Below are 26992 nucleotides of genomic sequence, written 5' to 3'. Positions count from 1 at the left end.
GTGATTATTGATAGTATCACTATAACAATAAACTTAGATCATAAATCTCCATGGTCAGTTTTCTTGTTTAAATCAAAATATGACATGAAGTACCAGCAGGGTACATGAGGAACACTGGACTGATATCAGATGACCACAATTTCAAGCTAAGTTTGGTCATGTGCTTGCTCCCATGAGATACTCTTGACAGTATATCTTGCCTAATTCACAGGAATTGTTATCAGATGATAAGTGTAGATTCCTTTCAGATCATTATCACAATTTGCAAGTATGCTACTAATGAGAACAAACAAAGTAACAGGATAAAAATGGTCCCTATGTTGAAAGTTTAAGCTAGATAAATAAATATAATTTATCTATATGTGGAGTTAAGCCTTTTGAAATTTAAAAGTTTTATTAAAATGCTAGTTATTATTATTGCTAGTGATGAGTATTAATACCAAGCTCTTAATGGTGAGGAATGTCGCCTTTGGAATAATTCATAACTGCTATTATTAATAGTAATAATGTTTGGTTTATATCTAGAAAATCTATATCTGTAAAATCTACATAGTGCATATCTTTAGGTAGCACATGGTATAGAGACAAATTCAATAAATAAGAGAGCTGTGCTTGGGTGGAGTAATATATGTACTCCCAAAATATGATGGATGCACAACTAACATGTGTTTAATTTATATGGATGCACAGCATGGGGTAATGAAAAATGGAAATCTCTGTGAATTTATCTCTTGTTCCATTATTACCTGATTTTTGACACTAAGGCCTTCCCATTAGTGTTTTAACTAAGCAAATTAACACTATGATTACATGGGGCTGGACAAATAAAAAGGCCTACTGAAGACAAATGCCATAAAGACATGTTATTTTTTAATCCATAGTGAGTAGCCAGAAAAATATAAGATTAGAATATTTTTTGTGTATCAGGGGCTTATATCTATCTGTTAGAGTGCTTTGGAGTTTACAAAGTACTTTTATAGATATTTAGCCATTTCATCTTCAGAAAAAGTTGTGTGTGGCAGGATGTGAACTGATTCACACAAATAAAGTGTTGACCAAAATGCTTCATTCAAAATAGCATGTTTTTCTGAAAGCAGAGCAAGAGCTGAAAGGTTCTGTTATTCTACTGTTTACAGTAAAATGGCTCTCATATTCATGGATTTTTTTTTTCTGGTTTGGGAAATGTTTCAAGACAGGACTAAACACATATTCATTCATTCATTCATTCATTCATTCATTCATTCATTCGTCTTTCTCTTATCAAACATGTATTACATGAATGGTACCATGCTATATGAGTATAGAGATAAAAATTTAGAGATACAAAAATTTAAATAGTAATTCTTATTCTCCAAAATCTTCCAACCGTTTATGAGATAAAACACAATGTGTTAAGTTCAAAACAGTTTTAAACACTAGGATCATTCATTCGGTTGGTCAACAAACATTCACTGAGCAATTACTATGTGCCAGCTATTTTATTAGGAATAAGGATATATCAAGGCTCATTACCTGTCTAAAGAAATTCTCAATCTAAGAAAAAAGACAAACTAATAAACATGCAGTTATAAAGCAATATTGGTGACATGGAAAAAATAAAACATGACATTGGCAGATCAAAATGATCCATTCCACCCGTTCTTTTGGCAGGAATAAGTGTTGAGCAAGGGTCAGGGAAAATTATGCAGAGGAACTGAAGCCAAAGGCAAGAGTATTGAACTTTGGTTGGGTAACTCTGGAAGGGCCATATAGAGTAGACACTTCAGTTTTCCAGTAAAACTTTTAGGAGGTGAATGGGTAAGAAGGGGGCCTTCTAGGCTAGAGGCATACCATGCACCTCCTTAAAGTGCTTAATTAAGGCACTGTTGGCCTTGGTCAACAAACCCTTCAGTTCCGGGCCTCAGCGAACTGGAACTGAGCAGAAAGAATGATTCTCCACCTCACAGAAAGTTGACTTCAGCCTTTCCCCTCATTTATCTCTACTTCACAGGACTCCAAATGGTCAGCCGGTGTGGAATAAATGAGTCCTACCAATAAGTGGTCACAAAAGGATGCAGACCTGATCCTATAAAATACACAAGATGCTCTCCTGAATTTAGTCTTTGGATGAGCACTTCAGCTGTCTTTCTCATCCTTTCTGAGACTCTCAGGTGTTTGACAAATGAAGAAACAGAGGTCAAAATGGGATGCCCAAGAGGCAGAACTAAGTGGCTTTTTGTATGGCAGAACTTAAATGACATTCAATAATATGTGTGCAAATGAACAGTGAGTTGTAAAGTAATTTAGAAATGTAATGAAAATTACACAGTATTAATTATTATAAACATTAATATTTATGAGTTCATGTTATTAAAGTTATTCGAACACTTCTTCTGACATCTAGTCCAATATATTCTCTAGCACATCAAGAGTTAAGGGAATTTTCAAAAAAATTTGAAAAAAATAACTATTCCCAGGATGCCTCCAAACAATCAATTTCATATATATATGAGATATATGAACATAATGTGTGTATATACAGACATATAATGTGTGTGTGTGTATATATATACACACATATACACACACTGTAATACAAATGCATTTTGTGCATGTGTGTACATGTGTGTATAAATAATTTGGGTAAAATAAAGGTTTCCTTATTTGCCATAAAGATGTGTGATTTCTGAGTGAGATGTTAAAGAAAAAGTGGGAACAAAATTTTTCCAGATGCAAAAGTACAAAACAGATGCACAAGATTTTACATTGGAAGTCCTAAGACACCAAGATATGATAAAAATGAGATTTCAAAAGAGGTGCTAGACAACATACAAAAGACCAAGAGCTAGTTTCAGGACCCTGAGCCCTTATCTACAATAAGGGTATAGGAGGGTTGAATGGTTGAAGGTTTAGAAATGGGAGAGAATTTCTTTGGACAAGAGTTAAGAGGTCTCACTTTTCATATGATTATCGACACCTAGAGTTTGATATAACTTCCTTGGGTTTGGGAGACCAGCATAAGGGGATCTGACTTCTACCTGAGAAGTTTAACCAGCAAGATAGCACGGCACATTGGTTAAGTCAGGAGAGGTGGCTTCATCTGAGTCAGCCTGCACTCTCGGAATTTGTCAAGGCAAAAGATTCAATCTGGAGCCATTGTGATGCTGCCAAGACAACCTTCTATATAGGGAGAACTGCTATAAAACCTGAGGCTAAAGAAATGCATCACCCACATCATAGGAGATTTAGTCAAAGGGTCCTAGAAAAGGAAAAACTTTCAAAGACTCACAAAAGTCCCCATGAGAAAAAAAAAAGTCTGAAGCCAGACTGCCTGGGTTCAAAATCCCAGATCCATCGTTTACTAGCTATGTGACTCTGGGCAAGTTGTTTAAACTCTCTTTGCCTCCGTTACGAAGATTAAAGAAGTTAATATAATGAGAACTATTTCTATACATAATTAGCACTATGTAAGTGTCAGCAATTTTCTTTGTTTTTGATATTATCATTATTATTATTATACGTCAAGTTCACAGGGCAAAAAGTACAGCACGCCCAGTTCAATAAGGACTTTCTGCTCTCCTCTTTTTCCTTCCTTCTCATGCTCCAAACCTAAAGGGATCAACTAACTAGTAAATAGGGAAGGAGAAGAAAAGAGAAGGCTACAGGATCCCCTTCCCCCAAAGCAATGTCCTATCTGAAGATCCCATAGCAGAAAAGAGAAAATCTTTAATCTAGAAAGTGTTTAGAATTTTGATTAATATTTGGGACAGACAATTTTATTACTGAATTGAGACTGTGTTTGTGATTTTAAGTGATTGTAGGACTTTTTATTCCCTGTAAATGCCTGGAAAGTCATTGGACTATCCAAGTTTTCATTTACAGGGTAGGGTAAGGGCCACTGGCACAAAGCCATTTTAAGCAAACAACAGGGAGCCCCAAATTAAGTGGCTTCTATTTTTATGTCCCATGAGCCCTAGTTGTTCAATGTATCAACTGCAGGAGCAAAACATACTCATGGCTAGCGTTAACTTTTTTTCATTCAATTTTTGGCATAATCCCTCATATTCTCCAATATATGACTTAATTCCTTTCTGGGACCATCTTTCCATTTGCTTCCTTTTATTTCCTCAGGTTTCAACAGATGTTTAAAATAAGTTGACCTTATTTGTTTCTTAGGAAATCCTTACTAAGACTGAAGCCATGCTGGGGAGTCATGCATTTGCCTCTTCTATGAATGAAGAAAATGCTGCTGACCTATTCTCCATAGAATGCTCATAACAAGGGGTTTTCAGTGGGTAGTGATGGTGGTGCTGAGTCATCCTCACACTTTCCAAAATTCCTTCTGACTCCAGGCAGACATTTGCCCAGGTTTGCAGAGGTGCAGTCTGTGGCTAACTAGTGCATAAGAGGATTAAACACTCTATGTTAAAATAATATTCTAACTACCTAACCTACCCAGCTTAACTGTGATGAGTGGGACAGGCTCTGAATTCTCAGGCTGACCATATATTCAAAGATTATCAATGGAAGCCGTTGTTGTGACTTGATATTTCATGGTTTCAGTGGGAAGAGGACAGTGGATTAGGACTCAGACAGCATTTCCTAGATGTATAATGAAAGAATACTTGCACTTTTTCAGCACCTGTTAGATGCCTGGCACTTGACGTGTATTGTCAGCTCATTCTATCACTACATTAATTCTGAGAAGTAGTAAAGGAGAGTGTTTAATACCTTGAGGTATCCACTGGACCTGGTTTAACATGCCAGAGTTTTTACTTTTTAGACCTATGACTATGGATAAGCTTCTTACTCTCTGTGAGTTTCAGTTTTCTCATCCATAAAAATAGGAAGAATAATACCCAGCTTAAAGGATTATTATAACAATTATATAAGATAATTAATTAATATTATTATTTATTCTATTAATTAAGGATTTTTCTCCTCTGCCACTTAGCTCCTCTGAGTCTATATTCTCACATCTGAGTATAAAGTAATAATATTTATTTCACAGAGTTACTGTGAAAATTAAATGAGAAAAAGTGGAAGAATGTGCTTAGCGAATGCTAAGAATTTTAAATCTTAATTTTGTTTGTAATTTTTTTTTTATCAGTTAATACTGCAGCAGTTTTAAAATAACTAAATTTGGGATCCAGAATTGACAGTGCAGTCTGGGATCATGTACGTGAAATTATTGGTCTGTAAGTATTTCTAAGATATATAATATGGTATTTTTCACATTTTGTGGAGGCATGCCCCAATATTCCCTGAAGCTCTACAAATCTTCAAAGTTAAATTATTACTATGCATAGTTAGATGTAATAGAGTAATTTAAGCTTCTAAAAACAAGATTAAAAAACATAGTTTTCTAAAATAGTTTAAATGTAATTAATATGTGCATGCTGTCTCTGCATCCTACTAACATGATGAGAAAAAAGAAATGGGCTACTTATTGTACCTCTCTTTGCAAGAAATTTTGGACATTATCTGGAGGGAATGGGGAAAGATTACAATTTGTAATGATGAATATATTAATAATAATAATTTTTAAAACTGCTATAATCAATAAATATTCTTCATTGGCAGATCTTATCTATAGCATAAAACTACAAGGTCTTATGGAAACATAAAAGACTGTGACTTCTAAAATAAGCTACCTTTTTTCTTCCAAACATTTAAAATTCATATGTAAAGATTCCTTTCTTAGATTAACAAATTAATAGCTAAATTAAAAATATCTGAAATTTCAGGATCACAAAATAAGGTCAGTCCCTTAAGGAAAGAAATGCCATTCAGAAACGATGAAAGCAATTTACTTCTATTCTCACTGCTACCATAGAGACAAAGAAAAAAATGTGAAGAGATTTAGCAGACTTAATTCTTCCTGAAATTTATAATTAACTACATGAGAAAGGGGACAATTACCATATTTCCAAAGAATAAAGGATTTAAAAAGTTGAGCTTTTGATAAGACATAATTACAACCTATTAAATATGCAATTCATATCAAGGTGTTCTTATAATCTTGAATTTAAAAAAATGCATATACATTGGACAGTGTTTTCTGAAAAATACACATGGAATGTCATCAATATAAACTTACAGTGTATTCTGATAATAGAGGATTTTCTCAGATACTTAAAATTCTGGCAAAACCTGACACAAGGAAGGAGGTCAATGGATATTACTTGTATATGTGCCTGTTTTCCTGACACCTACGAATATGCATTTTTGGACAAGTGTTAATCAATGAAAGAGTGTGCAGGCTTTTGTAGATCAGGTGCCATAGCCAACATTAAGCAGTCATCCAGGAAGAACTAGCAATTAGATCTGTCCTTGATTTAATTGGAACTTCAGATTACTGAGTAAATTACACATGTATTAATGCAGGACAGTTTTATTTTAAAGGAATTGCAAGAAAACACAGTAGCCTGAAATTCTACGAGATTCATAACAAAGACCAGGAAGGGAGAATTTGCTAAAAATGAACATTTTTACTTATTTTTTTTTTAGCAAATTATTTTCAAATACTTTTTATCATGAAGAATTTTTTTTTAGTTTTTATTTCCATGAAGAATATTTAAATTTCCCTTCTAATTTTGTAATTAGAAATCTACTTGAAAATAATTATCATTATAGGATATCATAAATACAGCAATACAAATAACTTTGTAAAAACATGAAATATAGGAGATGTAAGCTAAAAAAAGTTAACACTATATGAACTATGTTATCATACAACAATCAAAATTCTTGCAAGTGTGGATAATAGATATATGATTTATATCTTGAAATATGGCTTTTGGAAACTCTTATTTTGAAATGTAATTAAATGGTCTTCAAGGAGAATCTCTATTGCTGACTACATTGCTGCTTGGGAAAGTAGGATATTTGTTTATTCTGGGTCATTTCTTTCTAGAGGACTCAGAATAGTTTTAAGGAACATTTGAAAGTTCCTAAAGCTTTTTACTCAAATCTCAACCACAGAGTAACATAACATTCATTCAGGGACCCTTTTGCATAGTGCTGGTGTCATTTATGGCTAGTTGAACAAATTCCAAGCAATAATCATTATTACAGCTTTTTTAAGTTCCCTTTGGAGGCTAGTTGGGGTAAAGCCATTCAATGGTACTAAAACACTTTGTTCACCAAAATGCAAACCAATGTTTAAAAACTGAAGAATTGCTATGAGCCTCTTCCTAGACAAGTTTGTCCCCTGAAAGCTAAATGCAACATAATGCATTCTGCTTTAAAAAAAAAAAAAACTCTATTATTTCTACAATTCTTTCATAATCTGATAATTTAGGCAAATAAAATCATTTCTGAATTTTGTATTGCATAGCTTTCTAGCACATTTTTATGTTTCTATGTTAAAAACATACTACATAATAAAAATACTATATTTTTATAACAAATTTATGGTAAATATATTATATACATATTACAAAGTCAAATAAATTTCACCCAAAATAAGGTTAAGTATCATGCTACATTAAATCACTAAGCAGTTAAATGAATATGAGTTTGCATTCTTTCATCAAACTGAAAACCTGATCTGACTACTTTAGCTTTTGTTTAATAAAAATGTGCTACTGACTACTAAGTATTTTTATATTTGAATTTTAGAAATTTATATTATAGGAGTTCCAGTCAAGATGGAAGAATAGACAATCCCCTGCATCACTATCTCCCACAAATCAAACAATTTACAACTATAAAAATGTAACAACAGCCAAGCTGGGGCCGCTGGAGCTCAAGGGAAGAGGAGAGACCTATGGAACTCATGAAGGCAGGAGAAACCACGATGAGAGAAAGAAAAAACTTCTTGGAGCGTTTTGGGCCATGGCTGCTTTAAGGCTGGAACTGTTGAGCACATGAAGCAGGAGCTGGCAGAAGCCGCAGCTGTGCCCTTTGGATGGAGTTGCTTGGAGGCAGCAGAGGAGAAGAGGGCCTTGGGTGGCCCCCAGGACAGCAAGACCTCTAATAGGTTTTATGGACCCACATAGGAGCAAGAAGCCACAACAACTGACAAAGGGGAACCATTCAGAGGCCAGTGAGTCATTGCAAGGGACCGGCGCAGAGCCCGTCCCATGGGAAGTGTTTGGAGCACGGGCGGTGGGGGAGACAAGCCCACCAGGAGAACACTGGGACACACCAAGGACAGCCGATCTGCCCCCCAATCAGTGCAGAACCACTCAGAGGAGACCAGTCGGGAATGCAGAATTGCATGGGGTGTAGTTTGATGAAAAGACTCAGGCCCAGATCAGAGTTTCTATACAACCAAGGTGTACCAGGTCTCTGGAGAGCTGGAAGTACCTATAAGGTCAACCATTAAACCCTGAGCTGCACAAAAAGCCTTCCCTAGGGAAACAACAGCAAAGCAGCAATTTAGCTCAACCACACAGCTCAAGAACTGGCTCCCACAGGAAGTTCTCCCATTTTAGAAGTAAGCAAAGGACAAAAAATTAGTTCTGGCTCTCTGACCCCCACCCACAACCAGGCACACTGCCAGCACCAAGGAGCATGCCAAAAACATCACCTCCACATGGGTGGCCCACCACAGCTACCACAGTAACCACGGCTGCCACAAAAGTGGCTAGACATCATAACCACTACACAGATGGTCCGCCAGCCACTGGAGTGCATTGACACAAGGAGAGTCATCAGCAGAGACCAAAGAAAAGAAAAGATGTCTCACTTCACAATGTCCATTCCAGAGTGACAGAAGAAGTATCTGATCTAAGATAATATCGGGGGACCTGAACATACCTTTCAGCATGGGACAGATCATCTAGGCAACAAATCAACAGAGTAACCATTACTCTTTCAGAGGGAGAGAAGAAATCTAGGGTTATCAGTGTGAGGGGGGAGGGAGAGGGGGATAGAGAGAGATTGGACAAGGGGCATAAAGAATAAGTACAATTTGTAACAATATACATACTAGTAATATTGATTTGATCAACAGATGTCAACATTGAATCCCAAAAATATGTATAATCAATTATGATTAAATTAAAAACAAACAAAAGATATAGTTCCTATAGTTAATAAGACTGTATTATACACTTAAAACTTTGCTAAGAGGGTAGATTTTACGTAAAGTATTCTTATCACAGATAATAACAATAATAATAAATAAAGAGGATAGGAGGAAACTTTTGGAAGTGATGAATATGTTTATGGCATTAATTGAGGTGATGGTTTCATGTGTGTATACTTATCTCCAAACTCATCAAGTTGTATACATTTACAGCTTTTTGTATGTCAGTTATACCTCAACAAAGTGGTTTTAATTAAAAAAAAGAAATCTATATTATAATCATGACAAGTTGGCTTATCACTGATATGATCCAGTTTCCATTTTTCTTGGAGTATATAAGGATTTTTACCTCTTTCAGCCCATGTCTTTTATACTAAAATAACATTTCCAGTGTCATTTCTGGCCTACCAACTCTGACAGATAAGTTTACCAATGGCCTGACTCTCTAACTGAATAGTCTATCCATCAGAGTCCAAAGATTTCTTTTATAATTATTTATTATGAAGTGCACATTATTATGCACATACACGTACACGTGTGTATGTATATATCTGTGTATGTATACACACAGACATATAAGCTGGAAGAAGGAAGCATTTCATCTACTTATTCATTTACTTATTAAACAGTGAAATATCTATCAAATGTCTGTTAAATGAAAGAATCAATCAACACTTATGGTATACCTGCCAGCATCGTATTAGGTGGCTGGCTATAAATATAGCTAAGAACTTGCCCTATCCTTATGGAGTTCGCATTCTAGCAAGAGATAGGCACATGTAAAACTAATTGTACAACTAGGTAAAGGTTATTGCAAAGATACAGCATACTGAGAACACGGAGCATAGCTGGCTCAGTCCGGCAGGGTGGTATTAAGAAAAGTATTTACAGAGGAATCTGCATTTGAGCTGAGTCTTAAAAGTTAAGAAGTCTATTAAGTAAATGTCAGGCTAGGGAGTTGAGAGACATTCCAAGCACTCAAGAAGAATGAAACAGGAGGACAGAATTCAGATTATTTGGGGGAACCAAACAAAATTGACTATAGTTGACTGCAGCATGAACGGTGGTGGGATCTGAGATAGGAAAGTTAAACAAGATCTGGAACATAGAGGGCCACGTGTGCCAGACTAAGCAATGCAGACTTTACCCTGGAGGACAGTGCTTCTCAAATCATAAGGCGCAAAATAAACTAGGAATGCAAATCAATTAGGGATCTTAGCAAAATGCAGATTCTGATTCAGTAGTTCTAGCATTGGGCCTGAGATTCTAGATTTCTAGCAATCTTTGAGCGGATGCCATTGCAGCTGGTGAAGAAACCACACTCTGAATAATGGGGCTGTAGGGGACAGGGAACCCCTAAGAGATTTTAATCAGAGTTGTGACATACATACAAATCACACACGCGTGCGCACACACTTTTTTAAGGAGGGTCCTGGTTAACAGTGTGGAAAATGTATAGGGGTGGGAGGATAGAAAAATCAGGAAGAATAAAAAGTGATTTTATTGCAGAAATCCAGATAAGAATCAGTGAGAATCTGAAAAAGACCATTGGTAGTAGGAATGGTAAATATAAGACAGATTATAGAAAACAGAAGGAATAGAAATTGGGATAGTTAAAGATTTAGGGAAAAATAAGAATTAAGAACAACTCCTACTTCTTTACCAATGATAACTGGAATAGAGGCATACTATCCATCGAACAGAGAATACAGAAGAGAATGAGTTACGCTTGGAGGACTCCAGAGAGTAGATATTTTCATGGAACTCTTAAGTTTGCTTAATAGATAGAGAGAATTCCAAATTCTAAGAATTTTTTCCTTGACTGTCAAACTAATTTCTCATAAAACCTATTGTCTATAAAAGGTTAGTTCAAGAACTCAATTACTTAGATACAAAGAAATGGACATGTGTGTGTAGGAATATTAGAAAAGAGGCAAAAGGAGTGGGGATTATTTTTACTGGATTTCAACTCTGGTACTAATTTTGAATGAGCAATGGAAGCAAAAGTTAAAACATTTGGTATCTGTCTCTCATCAATAAGGACCTATAAACCTGGGAAATGTTCACCGAAGCCAGAGAAAATCCCCATCACCATGACTACACAAATAGAAATTTGCCACTAGAGTGGTAACTCTCTAATTGAATTAATGATCTCCCTGTGAAATTTATCCTTAAATGTCAGATTCTCGGAAGAGAGGATATGGAACAGGAAGAGGAGGAACAGAAACATCTGCACCTACTATTTATTGGCTATATGTATGTATAGTTGCTATACTCAGCCTATGTGTATATTTGCACTAGCTGTTCCCTTCATCTGGGATGTTCTTTGCCAAGATCTTCACAAAGCTGGTCCTCTTAAGTTCCCAGAACTTTTTCAGAGAATGCTTCTCTGTCTACACAGTCTAAAGCAGCCCAAATCTCTTTTTACTCATGCATCCTTCTATATTCCATTTCTCTGTTTTTTTAAGTGATAGCCTTATTACTATCTGAAATTAAGTTTATACTTGTGTGCCTATTTACAGCCTGTAAATACTGCATACTATAAGTTCTATGAGGGTAGAGACCTTGTCTGATTTTATTCACTGTTATATTCTCCATTGGTCAGAATAATGCCTGGCACATAGCATGCGCTCAGTAAGTGTTTGTGGGGGTAATGAATATTGCACTTAATTCACAACAACTAAGAAAATTGAGATTTAGGTAAATTGAGTAATTTGGTCCAGACAAAAGAACTAATAACTGGCAGAGCTAGGACTCCAATAAGAATCTGACTCCAAAAGATGTTTTTTCAGACACTACTCCATTCTGCCATGCTAAGCCAAATTCAGTGGTAGATGCCAATTGTTGTCCAACTGCCCCACACTCAATTCTCTGAGGGATCTCAGACATGTCAGACAAATTTGCTGTGTCACTAAAATTAGCATAAAATTAGTTCTAACACATATATGGACACAGCTGTCATTTTCTTCACTATTCAGTGATGCTAATGGTAATAAAAGATGCCATTTTACACTAGACCTCCATCTTTTCAATAAATACACTCATCTTTTCCATGTATACAGTATTTTGTATTTTTCAAATACTAAAACTAATCTGATTCTATACAATCATCCTATGCAGGAAGTACTGATAGGCCAGTATTATTATCCCCATTTCAGACTTGAGAAAATAAGGCTCAGGGGGAGTAAACTGAGTTGACTAAGATTACTAATATAATAAATGGAAAACATAAGTCTATACTTTCTGAATCTTGACCCAGTGCACATTCGCAAATTGCCTTTGGTGAAATGTACATACACGCAACAAGACAGGTCTCTCGAGCAGTTGTAATCACAGGTAATCTGCTGTAAGAAAATCTTATCTACAAACATTCAGATAAAATGATGGGTAAATAATGAAGGGAATGATGAATTATTTTGTACTTCATAAAGAGAGTTAGGTGATTTTATTTAAATTTTGAGCACCATAAGTGTTTAAATATTTGAATTATAAAATTTTACTTGCACTTGTTTCCTTTGCAAGCCCACATTTGTATCATAAAATAAGATTTACTTGAAGGTCTTATAAAGGGCACTCCTCTCAAACTCATAGCTTTTCATAGTATGTGTGGTTGTTACTCAAAGAATCAAAAAGGGCTAATGTGAAATAACATCCTGGCAATCAGGTTTGGCAGGAAAAACCATACAACTACAGTTGTATTAACAGATGATTGATATGATTCATATAATAAAATTTTACTTTATTTCTAAAAGTATACTTTTATAGGCTATGGGTATGTGTCTGAAAAACTGCAAATCTACAACCAACTGTAATTTAAAATTAAGCATTCTGCAGGTGCATTATTTTTAATCAGATGTTTAGGCTAAGAATGAATAAAATCCAAAATACATTATCAAGCATATGTTTTAACTAAATAATAACTTTGATGTGATTCAACCAGGAGACAATGATATTGGATAGGAGCACGAATACAGAATCATAAATGCCTGAGTTTGAACCACCACTATGAAACTGCTTAGTTGTATGATGAGCCTCATCCTTAATACGTGGAGGGTTTTACTTCATTGGGTTGGTCTAAATAGTTTAAATTAAATTCATCAAGTTCCTTTAATGTCCCAGATATTACTTATATAAAAATGAAAAAAAAAATAGACATAGAGACATAGTCCCTTCCCCCATGGAGCTTCTGTCCAGTCAAGAGAGATAAATGGGGAAAATAATCATAAAATCAGATTCTTTAGGTATCCGTATGCTCATTTCCATAGCACCCTGTATTCACTTCCTTATCAAACATCACTGTTATTTCTATAATTGGCTGTTTTCCCCATTAGACTAAAAGCTTCATGAGAACATATTGCTCATTGTATCTCTATGCCTTCACTATGTCAAGAACATAGCAGGCATTAAATAAATACTTGTTAGATGAAGACAATGAATGAATAGATGTGCCACTTCTACTGCAAGAGCAGATGCTACTGTACACCTGCATGAATAAATAACTTTGTCTATGAACACAGAGCCACTTAGGAAACCATTTGTTGCCTTGGTGATTTGTTTCGTTTTCTCTACATAAAGCTCTGGTGGAAAAGAAAAATTATTTAGCTCCCCCAAAACCGATAGTTGTAAATATTTTTATTATGAGTCCATTTCCAAAAGGACAACATGCCATTTCTTTTCTATTAAGGTCATAATAAATAATGTGATACTAGCCTTGATAAAAATATATTTTAAATGTCCATAACAACTTTTATTTCCTGTTAGAAATTTTGGGTGACTTTAATTCTTTTAAAAGATGGTGGGTTGACAGAGGCAGAGTAAAATCATATTTACAGAACAGATGTAGTATTAACTACATCAATAAAAGCTTCTTTTATGCTGCCTCTACTTTTCATTCTGCTATTTGAATTTTATTATGCACATTAACCTGTTAAACATATTAAAAATTAATAATGCTATCATGCCTTTATAACGAATTATAGCAGTAGCTTAACATAACATATTGCAGTTTTATTTGTAGGTTACTTTTTAAAACTTTTTTAATGTCTATAACTATGGCCAATGAACATCTGAAATGATACCAATGTATGATTCACCCACTACCACTTTTAGGATACTTAGTATCTTATAATTTTATTTTCAGAGGTAATATATACTTTAAAATAACATTACATCAGAGATAGAAAAGGAAGGATACTCATTTTACAGAGAAAGACAGTAATGCCCAGATGCTGGTGCCCAAAGTTACAAAGTGCAGATTTACTTTGATTTTTCAGTTTCACATTTTTTTCTATTCTTATATCAAATCCTATATGCTATTGCATATAATACATGAGAATACCTACACAGTAAAAGAAAAATCATATTGACAATTTGCATTTCATTAAATTTAATCCAGAATATTCTGCGTATTACCCAGAACTATTGTCCTATTGGCCAATCATCTAACAGCATGACTGCCTCAACTTAGTCTAACATTATTTTCCTTATATTTCAGTTGTCTAAATTATTGGGATTATTATTTTTCAATTATTCAAAACATATTTAGGAAATTCCACTATATAAAACACACTGCATTAGTTACTAAATTGTGTTTAACCAGTGTTATACAGATGACCTCATTTTCCTCAGTGATCATACCCAAATAAATGGATTTATTAAAAATAGAAATTGTAGGTTTCTCAATAAATTATCCTATATTAATTATTCTACATTATTTCCATATGCCAGGAATTGTGCTAGGTACTTTACATACCTTACTGCAGCATCACTTAGACATAAGTAACATCATATCCTTTTCACAGACAAGGAAATAGAGGCTCAGGGAGATAGATAGAATTAAAATTTCCAAATTGTTGGCAAGTTTCCTGTCAAAGAGTCCCAAGAAAATGGATCAAGAGCATCCCAAGTGCAAGGCCACTTGGGAAAACAGAGTAAAGTATCAATGGTGGTAAGTGAAGTGAAGTGGATAGGATTTGCAATCTGAAGTCCTTTGGGTAGTCTCAATGCATGCAGTTTTTTAATCAATCATGCATTATTTACCATTTAAACATCATAATGTAACTTTGTTGTGTGTTTGTTCTTTAAAGATGATATACATGCTACCCTAGAAATATTCATGAATATAATTAAGAAAATTCATGAAATTTCACATGGGTGTTTATCCTGTTAAATTATATAATATATATATGATAAATCAAAATACTGAAATAATGACATTTACCTCTTATTCAAATTTAAAGCAAAATAATAGTATTTCTTACCTTTGTACCTGTGGTCATTAATATGTTGGTAAGTGAATATAAAACACACGACATGTTTTTTGATTAGATCATGTTTCCCAAACTGAGGGAACTTTGGTTTCAGTGTTGATTTAACTTGTTCAGTGCAATAGACTTCTAATTAATAACTTTTTACAACTTTTTTAAAATGCTAATTATGTTTCACAGTATCTGAAATTATTGACTTGGGAATAAATAATTACAAAACACACATAGGTTAGATTCGATAGTATTTTCTCAAGAAAAGTAACACCAAGTGTAACACCTCAATAAGAGTAAAACATATTTAAGAGAATAGTTCCTTTCCTAAACTACATAAAGACATACAATTTTCCACTTCGATTTTTTTAAATTTATTTTAGTTTATTTTTACTGGCTTAATTGGAAAAACTGAATGAGATGCTTGGCAATTTTTAAAAGTATAAGAAGGTATTCATGTAATTTAGAGGCCCGGTCAACTAATTCAACTAGAAGTTTTAGGCTTTAAATCTACTAACATCACCTGAAGCTGCCATGTTATACTAGGCTTTATGGGAAAATATCCATTAAAATTTTCTTGAACTTAATCTGTAAAAGTAAAATATTTACGGTCATTTCACGGGGAATTTGGTTTGTGGCTTCAAAATTAAATAATATTTTCTTTAGCGGGAAAAGGAGATCATGGGAAATCTATACTTAGTGAGTCTCCTGCACCAAGCTATTGATTTTGTCATGTTTAATGGGTATCCAAATCAATATGAGATACTAAAAAACATGGCTCAAATTAACTCATGGTATGCTTCCATGCAAAATGAAAAGGGAGCTAATGAATGTGTCTTTTAATTAGTTTTTTCTAAAAATAATAGTACTTTCTATTCAAATAATCAGGTGCTTATAAAATTTAAATGCACTAGAACTGATGACAGAGTAAAATTAATGCGTTTAAAATCTTTAGGTATTTTACGTAAAATAAATTCATAAAAGGATTGCCCATTGACTTTATTCCATTCCCACTTTTATTTCTATTTTTGATAATGCAAATATGTCTTTTGCTTCTAATCAAGATAGAAAGAATCAATTAAACATTAAACATTGTTTGTTTGTTTTAAATCAGGGCCTAAAGATTTTTTTTCTTTAAAAAAAAAATCACTAAAATGCAGCATATCAGAATTCTCCAATCAGAAACAATATGTCAAGCCACTTTAAAGCTGATTGGCTTCTTCAAACATAGATGACATGGTTTTTAAATGAAAAGCTAATTATCACACTTGGAAAGACTACCCTGATATGTTAGAATGATGTGTGAGCTACACTACTACTATAGATATTTCAATTATGAGCTATAAATAGATGCAAAAGCTAATAGAGCTATAAAAAACACAGGCAAATTTTCCTTTCATTTGCATAAACATGCAATATCACCTTAAGAAGTTGAAATCACATAAAGACAGGATCTTCGGACCCTCTTAGGGAACAAAACGCCCAGCAAAGTAAATTATACTAATCATTTTACCTTATGAACTGGCAGCACCTACCAAAAGTATTTAATTACAGGACCAGAATAATAACAGAAAAAAATGCTGCACACAACAGCCCTGTTTCCTATCCTACCTTTGTGGTGACAATGCACAGGCAATCCATCCTGGATCCCTACACAGGACTCAGTACATGGAAATGAAACCAGCAAATCAGCAAAGGTGAGAAAAGCCTTTTGGCAAATAGCACACAGAGAGAAGCAGAGCCTGGATTCTGCACAGACGGCTTTTCCAAGGGGGCACCTCATGGGAAACTCGAGCCCTCCTCCATACAGCTCAAGGCAAGCAGGATTCTCCTAGGCACCAGAAAATCCCCTAGAAATCAGCTCCGGCAAAACTTCCCGGTGGCTTGCTGGGCTCCACCGCTGCATGGTCTTTTAGCAGATTCCGTGATCAGAACAAGGCTCCTGTGAGTGCCCCGCACAGTTCTATCGTGGAGATGAGTGTTACACCAATCACCAGAGAATCACATTTCAGCTCTCGCTCTTGTTTCTGAATTCTGATCTGCTGCTTCAGTATACCCATAAGATTTCCTTTGCCAAAGTCCCCCTTTTGCTGCCTTCGTCTTTCCTGCTAACAACTCTGAGTAAGCACAACACAAAAAACTACCCAGCACATCTATCAAAGGGCTGTCGTTCCGCTGCCAGAACAACGGCTTTTGGTAATAAAAAGCTTTTTATTATAAACATGATTCCCGGGAGCCTAAATGACTCGAAAGATATGACTGAAAAGCTAAGGTGCATGCAGTGCTGCACACATCACATCTCAACTCACTTGCAATTACAAGGGCAGCTTCTTACAAATGACTAACAGCTGGATAAGGAAAATCGCGCCAAGGACATAAAGAAACTGGATTTGGAGGTTTGACTTGGAAAACATTAAATTTCTCCTTTTATTTGTGTACCTATTCGTGTGGTTTATGATAAATGCCAATACACAAACAGCCTGAATATTTATACAAATGAGTATATTATAAAATTGGAGTGGGAGGAGGTTCCAAAGTGCTTACATTCCAAAGTCCCACGTTCTGAGACCAAAAAAAAAAAAAAAAAAGAGTTCTTCCCCAAACTTTTCCCTCCTCCCTGGCTGTCTGCAGGCACTTATTATGTGGGCAGAGCTTTGTTTCCCCTTCTGCAGCATTTTAACAGCCAAATGATTAACCCTCCAGCCTCTCCCAAGTCCCTCCCTTTCTTCCAGTGAAGCTGTTACATAGACTGCCTTTGAGATGCTTGACAAGCATCATTCTGGATAATGATGTATTTTTTTTTCCATTGTTTTAGATACATAGCCAGAGACAGACTGAAACAAATAGAAAGGCACTCAGAGAGGAGGCGGGTGGGAAAAGAGAGAAAGGGAGTGAGAGACACAGTGAATGACAATGGAAAGTACTGTCTGACCAATAAAAATGGAAAACTAACATCTCCTTTTCACTAGGAAGATAACACATGGTCAAGTGTACCATTGACAATATCAAGAAGAAAGCTCTAGGGACCCATACATTTCAACTACCTCCTCAAGATACCAGCAGGACCATTCTCTACCCTCTCTTTTTCTATAAAAAGTATATTTTCTATAATAAACAATTTGACAAAAGGATGGACATATAACATTCTTTTACTTTTCAAAAATTATTCAGGTTCTAACCTTAAATTCCCCCTAAATGCTAAATAGATAAATGTCTCAGAAACTGACATGTCATTATTTTAACAAAATGTTAAACTGTTTCTAAAGATTTAAAAAAAAAAAAAAAAAGTTCATAGAAAATCTGATATGTATTCAGTGAAAAAGAAAGGGAAAAGCTCCTCAAGTTCAATTTGATATAAAATCTCTTAAAACTGGCTCAAAAAATTATTTGTAGTTAAAAAATAATATCCTTTGAACTATTATCCTACTGGTGTAGCAAACTTCAGATAATTTTCAAGTTGAACAACACAAATAAAACCCATGCTCTGGTCCATTCAATTAGGTAATTATCTTATGGTTCAGTGATAATGAAAATATACTTCCTAAGCATATCTCAGAGTAGGCAAAACATCATGTCCTTGAACATTCCCAGGTACCAAAGTGCTTCCCTGACACAGTCAAAGTATCTAATATGTAATAGAAACTTGATTGCCATATTCATGTTCAAAGTAATTAGGCTTCATGTCACTATAGCACATTAAAATTGACAAAGCAGTTGGGACATTCTCATAAGTTTAGGAAGTATAAACGACTTCCCGAGAACCTAGTAACTTTTCAATGCCAACATTAAAGACCAAGTCTCTTAATTGCAAGTCCATGGCTTTGTTAATCATGATCAGAATAAAGACAGTCAAGGGTTAGAAAGAAAGAGGAAGTAAATTGGATAGCAGAGTACGATAGATATTTTCAAAAGGTATCCTTGGAAGAGAGGTAGCTTTAGAACTGCATTCCATCTCCCTAGAGAGGAGGAAGCTAAGATAGGGGGAAATTGGCAGAGGGAGCCTGATTAGTCTTCTGACTCTGGCTGATCACAGATGAAAGCCCTTTGTAATCTACAAAGACCTGCAGAAATGAAAGTCAGTTCATCCTGGCATACCGTAGGCACTCCCTAAGTCATTCATCTGACACATGTTTTTTGAAGGTTCACTATATGACTATTTGATTAATGTCTGTATCACCCACTAAATTGAGCTCCTTAAGGGTCGTTTTGACTCTCTATTCCCAGTGCCTAGTCTAGTATCTCATTCATTCAACAAATATACTTGAGAATATACTTATGTGGAGACACAAGGGTGAGCAAAAGCTAGTAGGATCCCTGCTCACAAGTGAATAAAAAACTATAAAACTATACAGTAAGCACTTGGGGAGTTTTAGAATCACAAAATAGAGGCATTTACCCCAAAATGGAGTAGTCAGGGAAGGCTTTCTATGGAGGAACCTTGAGCTGAGTTGATAAGAACCCATAGGAGTCAGCTAGAAGTTGGGAGGAAAATGAATTCCATGAACTCTATTATATTTCAGAAAGGAATGAATCAATAATACTGTACACCTTTATACAGTCAGCTTAATAAACATCCCATGGGTTTCCATTAAATAAAAGTACTTTGGGGAAGGCATCTCATAAACTGAACGTGTAACTTCTGCTTGGAAAAAAGAAAACACATTGTTTATATAATATAAAGTTAGTACAACTATGCTGCAAACGCATGTACAATATGCATGGTGTATATGCATTAGTTTGTATTCACAAGTTATTAATTTGATAATGTATGTTTAGATATAAGTATATACATAACCTTTTAAAGTGTAGTCCCACTTAGGATGTAGCTTTCTACTTTGTGTGTACTTTCCATTGATTTTCCTGAAATATGAAGATGATAGAAAATAATCCACTCCTTTTCCTCAAGGGAAGCATTATTTTATTTTTAAAATTAACAAGGCATCTACTTGAAGCATTTTTTTTTTTCAAACATAGAGCTCAACTGGGCCTGTGATTTCACAAGAAATATTTGGCAAAATATAAAGCCAAAACTTGCAGACTGCTTTACTTTATATTCCTTAAGGTTAATGATATCAAGCCAGGAATGTATTAACTCATAGTAAAATCTACCAATGAAAGTTTGATATCAGAAAATTGCTATTGTTAATTACTTGCACTAAGCCTAAACCTTACCCATTTGAATGCATTACTTTTATTTTGTTACCAACAAGGAAAAAAATCTCTAGAAGTGCAATACATCCTGTGTCTATACTTTTTAGAATCTATGTCCCCTGAGGACAGATTTAATCTATATTTCTGGCACCTAGCATAGGACTTTGCATTTAAGAGGAACAAAATAAATATTTGTGGAATGAAAGAATTATCACAGGAAATTTTTTAAAAACCTATTTAAACCTATAATATGCATCCCTTGTTCTTATGAGAGTCATATACACATAGAGTAACTATAACATATATAGATATACAGTTGGTCCTTCATATCCATGAGTTCAGCACCCATGGATTCAATCAACCACAGATCAAAAATATTCAGAATTAAGTAAATAAATAATAACCATGCAACAATAAAAAATAATACAAATTTTAAAAAAAACATACAGTATAACAACTATTACATAGCATTTGCATTGCATTAGGTATAATAAGTAATCTAAAGATTATTTAAAGTATACAGGAGGATGCGTGTAAGTTATATGCAAATACTACGCAATTTTATATAAGGAACATGAGCATCCAAGGTTTTTGGTATCTGCAGCTGGTCCTGGAACCCATCCCCCATGGATACTGAGGGACAACCGAATACACATATATATTTATTGGTGTATATATATATATATATATATTTAATAAAGAGATATCCTGGTGCATGTAGCTGAAGGCATTTGCAAATAAAAATATTTTCATTAGCAAATTCAGTCTGATTCAAGAAAGTATGGTTTGGAACAGTGCCGTCTGTAGTGAAGAAGTGCAGTTTCCAGCTAAAGTTCTGCAACTACAGGACACTGCTGAAACTAGGTGTTTGCTCTTGTGATAGAAAAACAGTAATAAATGTAAGCATTTTTATTAGTAACATTGGTAACTTATTAAGTGGCTGTTATCTGAAGTACTGTGGCAAATACTTTGTAAATATTTATCTCTGATGGCCAGAACACCCTTCAGGAAGGAATTATAATCGTCATTTCATAAAGAAAGAAACTGAAAATTCCTGAGGTTATATGACTTGCCCTCAGTGACACAGAACCTAGGCAATTCCAACCCAGAGTGCAAAGTTTCATGGTATTTCCATCTCATAATATCCCAAATCTTGAGGCAGTTTCTGCCTCTCTAGGTCCATCCTGAAATTGTGGCACAAACATATCCCAAAGGCCTTCTCTAGCCACAGGTAGCCTGGATTCTATGCAGACTAATTACAAGCAACCTGGAATCCCACTAAAAGGATAGATGCATTTCTAGGTCCTACAATGAGGTTTTCCATAGCTGATAAAGGCCTTGGGAGCAACCCCAGAGGGAATGGACTTCACATTAGAAAGATTAGCTCCAAGAGAAATAACAGAAGAAATCCACCCACCTGGACTCCCATCCCCGTCTGTCTGTTCCCCATAAACCCAGGACAGCAGGCACACGAATGACATCTGCAAAGCTTGTTAACTTAGTAAAATAAATAGACTGCATGCAGGTCATGGCAAAATGCCTGGCCTCATTTCCAAACTCTCCAGAGGCAAGTAGGAAATTAGGATAAACTTGAAAAGGACTGGCTTTTCCTGAGAGTCTCTATGATGAAAAAATATCAGAATAGTATTGGATCCTAAAAATAATTCATGAAAATCAGGAGTCTATGTATTCTGTGCAAGTTAAATGTGTAACTTTGTAAAAGAAATATAAAAATTAAATAAGCAACAATTGCTACAAAAATCAAGAAATTTACACTTTTAACCTGTTTTTTACCATGGTTTTCAAATATATAGACCTGAATTGTGTGTCAATTTTGCATATACAAATGAGTTAGAACATTATTTATAGCCATGTAGCTCTCCCAGTTATTATCAAAATCTAAACAACCTTTGAAATTTAGATAATTGTAAGTGATAAGCTATAAATGGTGAAAACATTCAATAAAAATTCTGTTTCTTTCCCTAACAAATCAAAGTTTATATAAACTTTGCTGAACACTAAGTACATTCCCAATGAGGTTCGGTTTTTCCTATTATTATACAATGCTGTAAGTTGAATAGATTCCAGAAATCCAAACAGTTGTGTACAAGCCATATATCTAAAAAGCTATATGGTCTGAAATGCAATTTTGCTTTCCAGTTAATATAAATAACCTCAGCAGTATTGTTAAATGCCCTTTCCACACTCCACCATACATCCCAATAGTACTGGCCTGTTATCTGTTCCTCAAATATAGTATTTCACCTTAATTATTCCTTAGGACCTTGAATTTGTTGTTTCTTCTGCCAGAAACTCTCTTCCTCTGGATCTTCACAAGGCTGGTTCCTTCTCATCATTCAGGTCTCTGCTCAGATGTTGCCACCTCAGTAATTCCTTCCCAAACTCACACCCCTAATTAAATTAGATTTCCTTCCATTATTCTCCACTATATGGTTCTGGTTTATTTCCCTCATAGCCATTTTCACAAACTGAAATTATCTCCTTTATTTATATCTTACTATTTTCCCTATTTGAAGTTTATTCATAACAGCAAAGACCTTGTCTGTTTTGTCTGTGGCTGTATCACATGTTTAGAAGATAACAGATGCTAAATAGAGACTTTCTGAATGAATGAATAAAATGCATCACAGGGAAACTCTTTTTCTTTTTTCTTTTATTTTTTTAGTACGGCTAGAGTCAGTAGGCCAACACGGAATTTGCGATCTATGGTTTTTAATATAACTATTTAGTGTCTTGGAACCATCACTTTTAGAATAAGGATCATGGATAGTATCTAATGTACATATGTAAATGCAAGGGAATCCTCGTTCTGCTCTCATTCCCTAAAACAAAAAAACATTAAAAACTTTCTTTCCCATGGCTGAGTGGCATTAAGGAAAAAGAAGTTTCCTCTTAAATATCAGAAAAGGCAGTAGGTAGAGAAATAGAGGTGAGCTGGAAAATTATTCTTAAGCAGAAGGTGCAGCTAGTTAACAAAACATAAATATACGTTATAGCCTAAACATAAAATGGCAATATTGGGATTCTCTAAAATAAATAATTTCCCTATTCTATCAATATTTTGTAAGTGTTTTATACCTTATCAGTTTATATACATACGTGTATATATCCCCGCCTCTGGCAGCTGGCCAGTACAGGGATCAAACCATGCTCTCACCAGCTGAGTTAACTGGCCAGCCACAGAAGAACCCATAAATTATCTAATTAAAACCTTTCATTTTAGATTAGGAAACTGAGGCACATATAGGCTGAGTGACATGTCCAAAAACACCCAGATAGTCAGTGTACAAAGACAATGGCCCAAGTTCTCTGACTTCCAATTACTTACTCCTATACCATGAGTCCTTACCAATCTGACATGTTTCCTACAGTCAAGTTTCTCTCCACCTAGTTACCTCTCTGTTCCTGTTAAAAGAGATCTAACTTTCTGTCCCATCCAGTGTGACATTTGCATGTATTCACTTAGTCCCTTTATCGACCAATTCTAATTCACAAAATTGGCTAAAATCTGTTTTCTGCTGAAGAAATTACAGTTAAAATGTCAAACAACTAAAACAATATCTAAAACAAAATATTTTTAAGAGGCATTTAGTGCTCTGGTCATGTCTCTAAATGTACCCAATATCCAGAGCATTTAGCTGTCAGTCCTTTTACATGTAACTAGTTCATTTGATACCTATTGCACTCCTACAGGATAGGCACACTGAGTATTACCTCACTTTACAAGTAAAAATTTAAGTCATTTAATCTGCTTGAAGTCACATGACTAAATAGTGATAGAGCCAAGATATAAACTCTGGTCTCTCACTTTGGACCCTTTGCTCTTTCCATTCTTTCATACAGTCTTACTTTTGATATTACACTCAGTTCTAACCAATATGTCCATCTTCTCTCAAACTATTTCCTCTCAGTCATTCCCGGGTTACTCCAAATTTAAGACGTCATAATTGGATTTACTCTGTCAACCTTCCTCTGAAATATCCTCATTTTTGTTCTGATACCACCCAACTCTCAATCTACTTAGTCACAAATTTCCGTCCATTCTCCAAGTTCCCTCCTTTCTCTACGAACCAATTAAAAATCCTCATTGTTTCTCACTAGAACTCTGGAATATCAAATCTACAAGCTTTACCTTTTGCATATTAGGTTTATTTAACACAAAATATAGCCCTAAAAATACTTCCAATTAATTTAAATTGCTCAAAGAAAATAATAGGAATAAAGTAAAAAATACAGGAAGGAACCACATTAAATGTGAAATGTTCCTTCATCAATAAAGGTCTAAAGTTCTCAATGATGTCTTTATTTTTGTTTTCCAAATTTTAATAAAAATGCCACCTCAATAAAATAAATGTAAAACTTAAAATTCATTTCAATAGAATGAAAATCTACTATTTGCTAGGCAGTACTAAACATGTTCATATTCAGGATCACACTGAAAAATCAAAACTACCCTATAAGATAAAGAAACTGAAGCTTTTAGAGTTGAGGTAGCATAGGTCAGCACTATACTTTCCTGTGATGAAAACACAAAAGTTTCTCTAGTATATTTGCCAGCATTTGTTTGATCTTGCTGCCTGACAAGTTGGCACATTTGTATACAACTGAGGCCAGATGACTTCATTTTCAGGAAGCAAAACCACAAATATCTTTTCAGACAGCCAGGAAGTCTAAATATTTGTCTTCTAAGTACTCATGAGTCCAGCATGGATGTCACCCTTCCTCTCTTCTTTTGGAGAAGAACAGTGCCATTGCCAAATTAAATGACTTCCTTTCCTGGAAGTACATTTAGCATGCTATAACTGTCTCAAATAGTTTAAATAACACCTTCTGTGTTAAAATCATTTTTCAAAAAAGAACAAGTGAAGAAGCTTACAAAATGTTTGTGTAATTGTTCATGGGTGCAGGTTCAGCTGCCTGCCCCTTTCAAAAGCAAACCACTCAAAAGCCAAATTGTTGGTGAAAATGGAAGTCAGCTAGTATTCAGGAATACCAGTAATTTGAGATTATGCACCAATACATAGATCTCATAATGAACAACTACTTAAAATGATGCATATTCAGTATCAGCTCCGGGCGAACCTAGTATGCTGACCAGGCCAAAGTCAAAAATTAGTTTACATGTTTTCTTCTATTTGAACACTGCTAGAAGCAGTATCCCCAAGGAACAAAACAAATCTTTCTTATCAATCATAGAAACAAAGAAAACACTCTAACACTTACACTTTCTTTTCATCAGTATTATTTTCAAAACACTGATATTCCTTATTTTGCTCAGTACATGAAGCATTTTCCCTTGTTCCACTGCAACCTGTAAGCTAAAAAACAGTTTTAAAAATCAATACTTCTTGTTTATTTTCTTCAACGTAAATCAAATGTTTTTCAAATTTTAACATGCACATTAAAATATTTAGACCTGAATAAGTATTATTAGATGTTGCTTATGTTAGTGTCAGAATACGAATGCACTTTCTAACCCATTTTTATATTGCTCCCAAAGAGAAAATATAATTTGGGACAGTTATTCAAAGGCAAATTTTTTAATTTCAAAGCTATTCATCAGGGAGTGTTAAACTTGGACTATTCAAAAGTAAATTGATGATCCGGTAAAAGCTGAGCATGGTTACTGGGAAGATAAAGAGAGAAGGGTTAATTTCACCTTATGTAAGTTCCCAAACTGGCAGGAATCTCTATTATGCGGTAGCTGTTGGAGCTCTTAGAACAAGCAGAGGCACTCACTGTCTTTGTTCCAGACTATCTTTTAAAGGATTTTTTATAACTACAGCTTTGGATGATAGACATAATGTCTGTTTCCAGAGCAAAGATTTACTTACTGTTTGCTTACTGACCATTATAAAAAATATGTGTTCCCTAAACTGAGGGAACATAACCTATAATATGACCCATTGAATGTGAATGTATCACATGACCATTTTTTCATTGCCCTGTAGGAACTGGGGCTTGAGAAACTGGTACAAGAAAATACTGGTACTCTGGCTATTGCTATTGTTGCAAGTAATAAAGTCCTTTGTCCTTGTCTTAAAAGTCTTCTGGCAGCATCCACGAAACTGTGACACTCTAAGTTCTTAACTTGCAAGTAGGATAAATCTTAGACCCCTCACAGTTCTTGACAGGGACAAGGGCGGAATGCTGACAGTCATGATTTTCTGAAAGAGAAAGGATCAGGGACTTCTGAGCTAATGAAAGGGATCTGTAGGATGTCTTTGGGAATTGGTAGCAAATATGTTGACCACACTGTATGTTCAACTGCATGATAATGATCTTTCATTTTAATGCATGTTAATGAAAAATTCCTGAAGTAGTTGCAGGCCAAGTACTGGAAAATAGACTCAAAGACAGCTCTGAAATGGTTTTTGCTAATTCTTCTCTGGATGAGGACTTCCTCAACAATCTACCACTCAGCCTCAACTCCTAAAATTCATTCTGAGTGAGCAGAAGTTCCCACCCTCTTTCAGACAGTAGCTATAGAGACATATATCTGCATAGACTATGAAAGAAGAGAAATTTACAAGCACTATGAGCAGAA

General features: G+C 34.8%; 1 protein-coding gene across 1 annotated transcript in view; it reads right to left on the bottom strand.

Moving 5' to 3' along the window:
- The window catches only part of DLG2 (discs large MAGUK scaffold protein 2), a 2032915-nt gene that overhangs the window by 1559089 nt on the left and 446834 nt on the right, over window positions 1-26992 (bottom strand). The window contains exons 5-6 of the mRNA XM_063094161.1: window positions 25671-25763; window positions 25249-25251 (exon numbers count right to left, since the gene is read on the bottom strand). Of these exons, the coding sequence (XP_062950231.1) occupies window positions 25249-25251; window positions 25671-25763 (96 nt within the window). The remainder of the gene's footprint in view (window positions 1-25248; window positions 25252-25670; window positions 25764-26992) is intronic.

This window comes from Cynocephalus volans, chromosome 4 (genome assembly GCF_027409185.1).
Source record: "Cynocephalus volans isolate mCynVol1 chromosome 4, mCynVol1.pri, whole genome shotgun sequence".
In the NCBI taxonomy this organism is placed as follows: domain Eukaryota; kingdom Metazoa; phylum Chordata; class Mammalia; order Dermoptera; family Cynocephalidae; genus Cynocephalus; species Cynocephalus volans.
The sequence above is the reverse complement of the archived record's forward strand: the minus strand, read 5'-3'. Positions and strand labels throughout refer to the sequence as shown.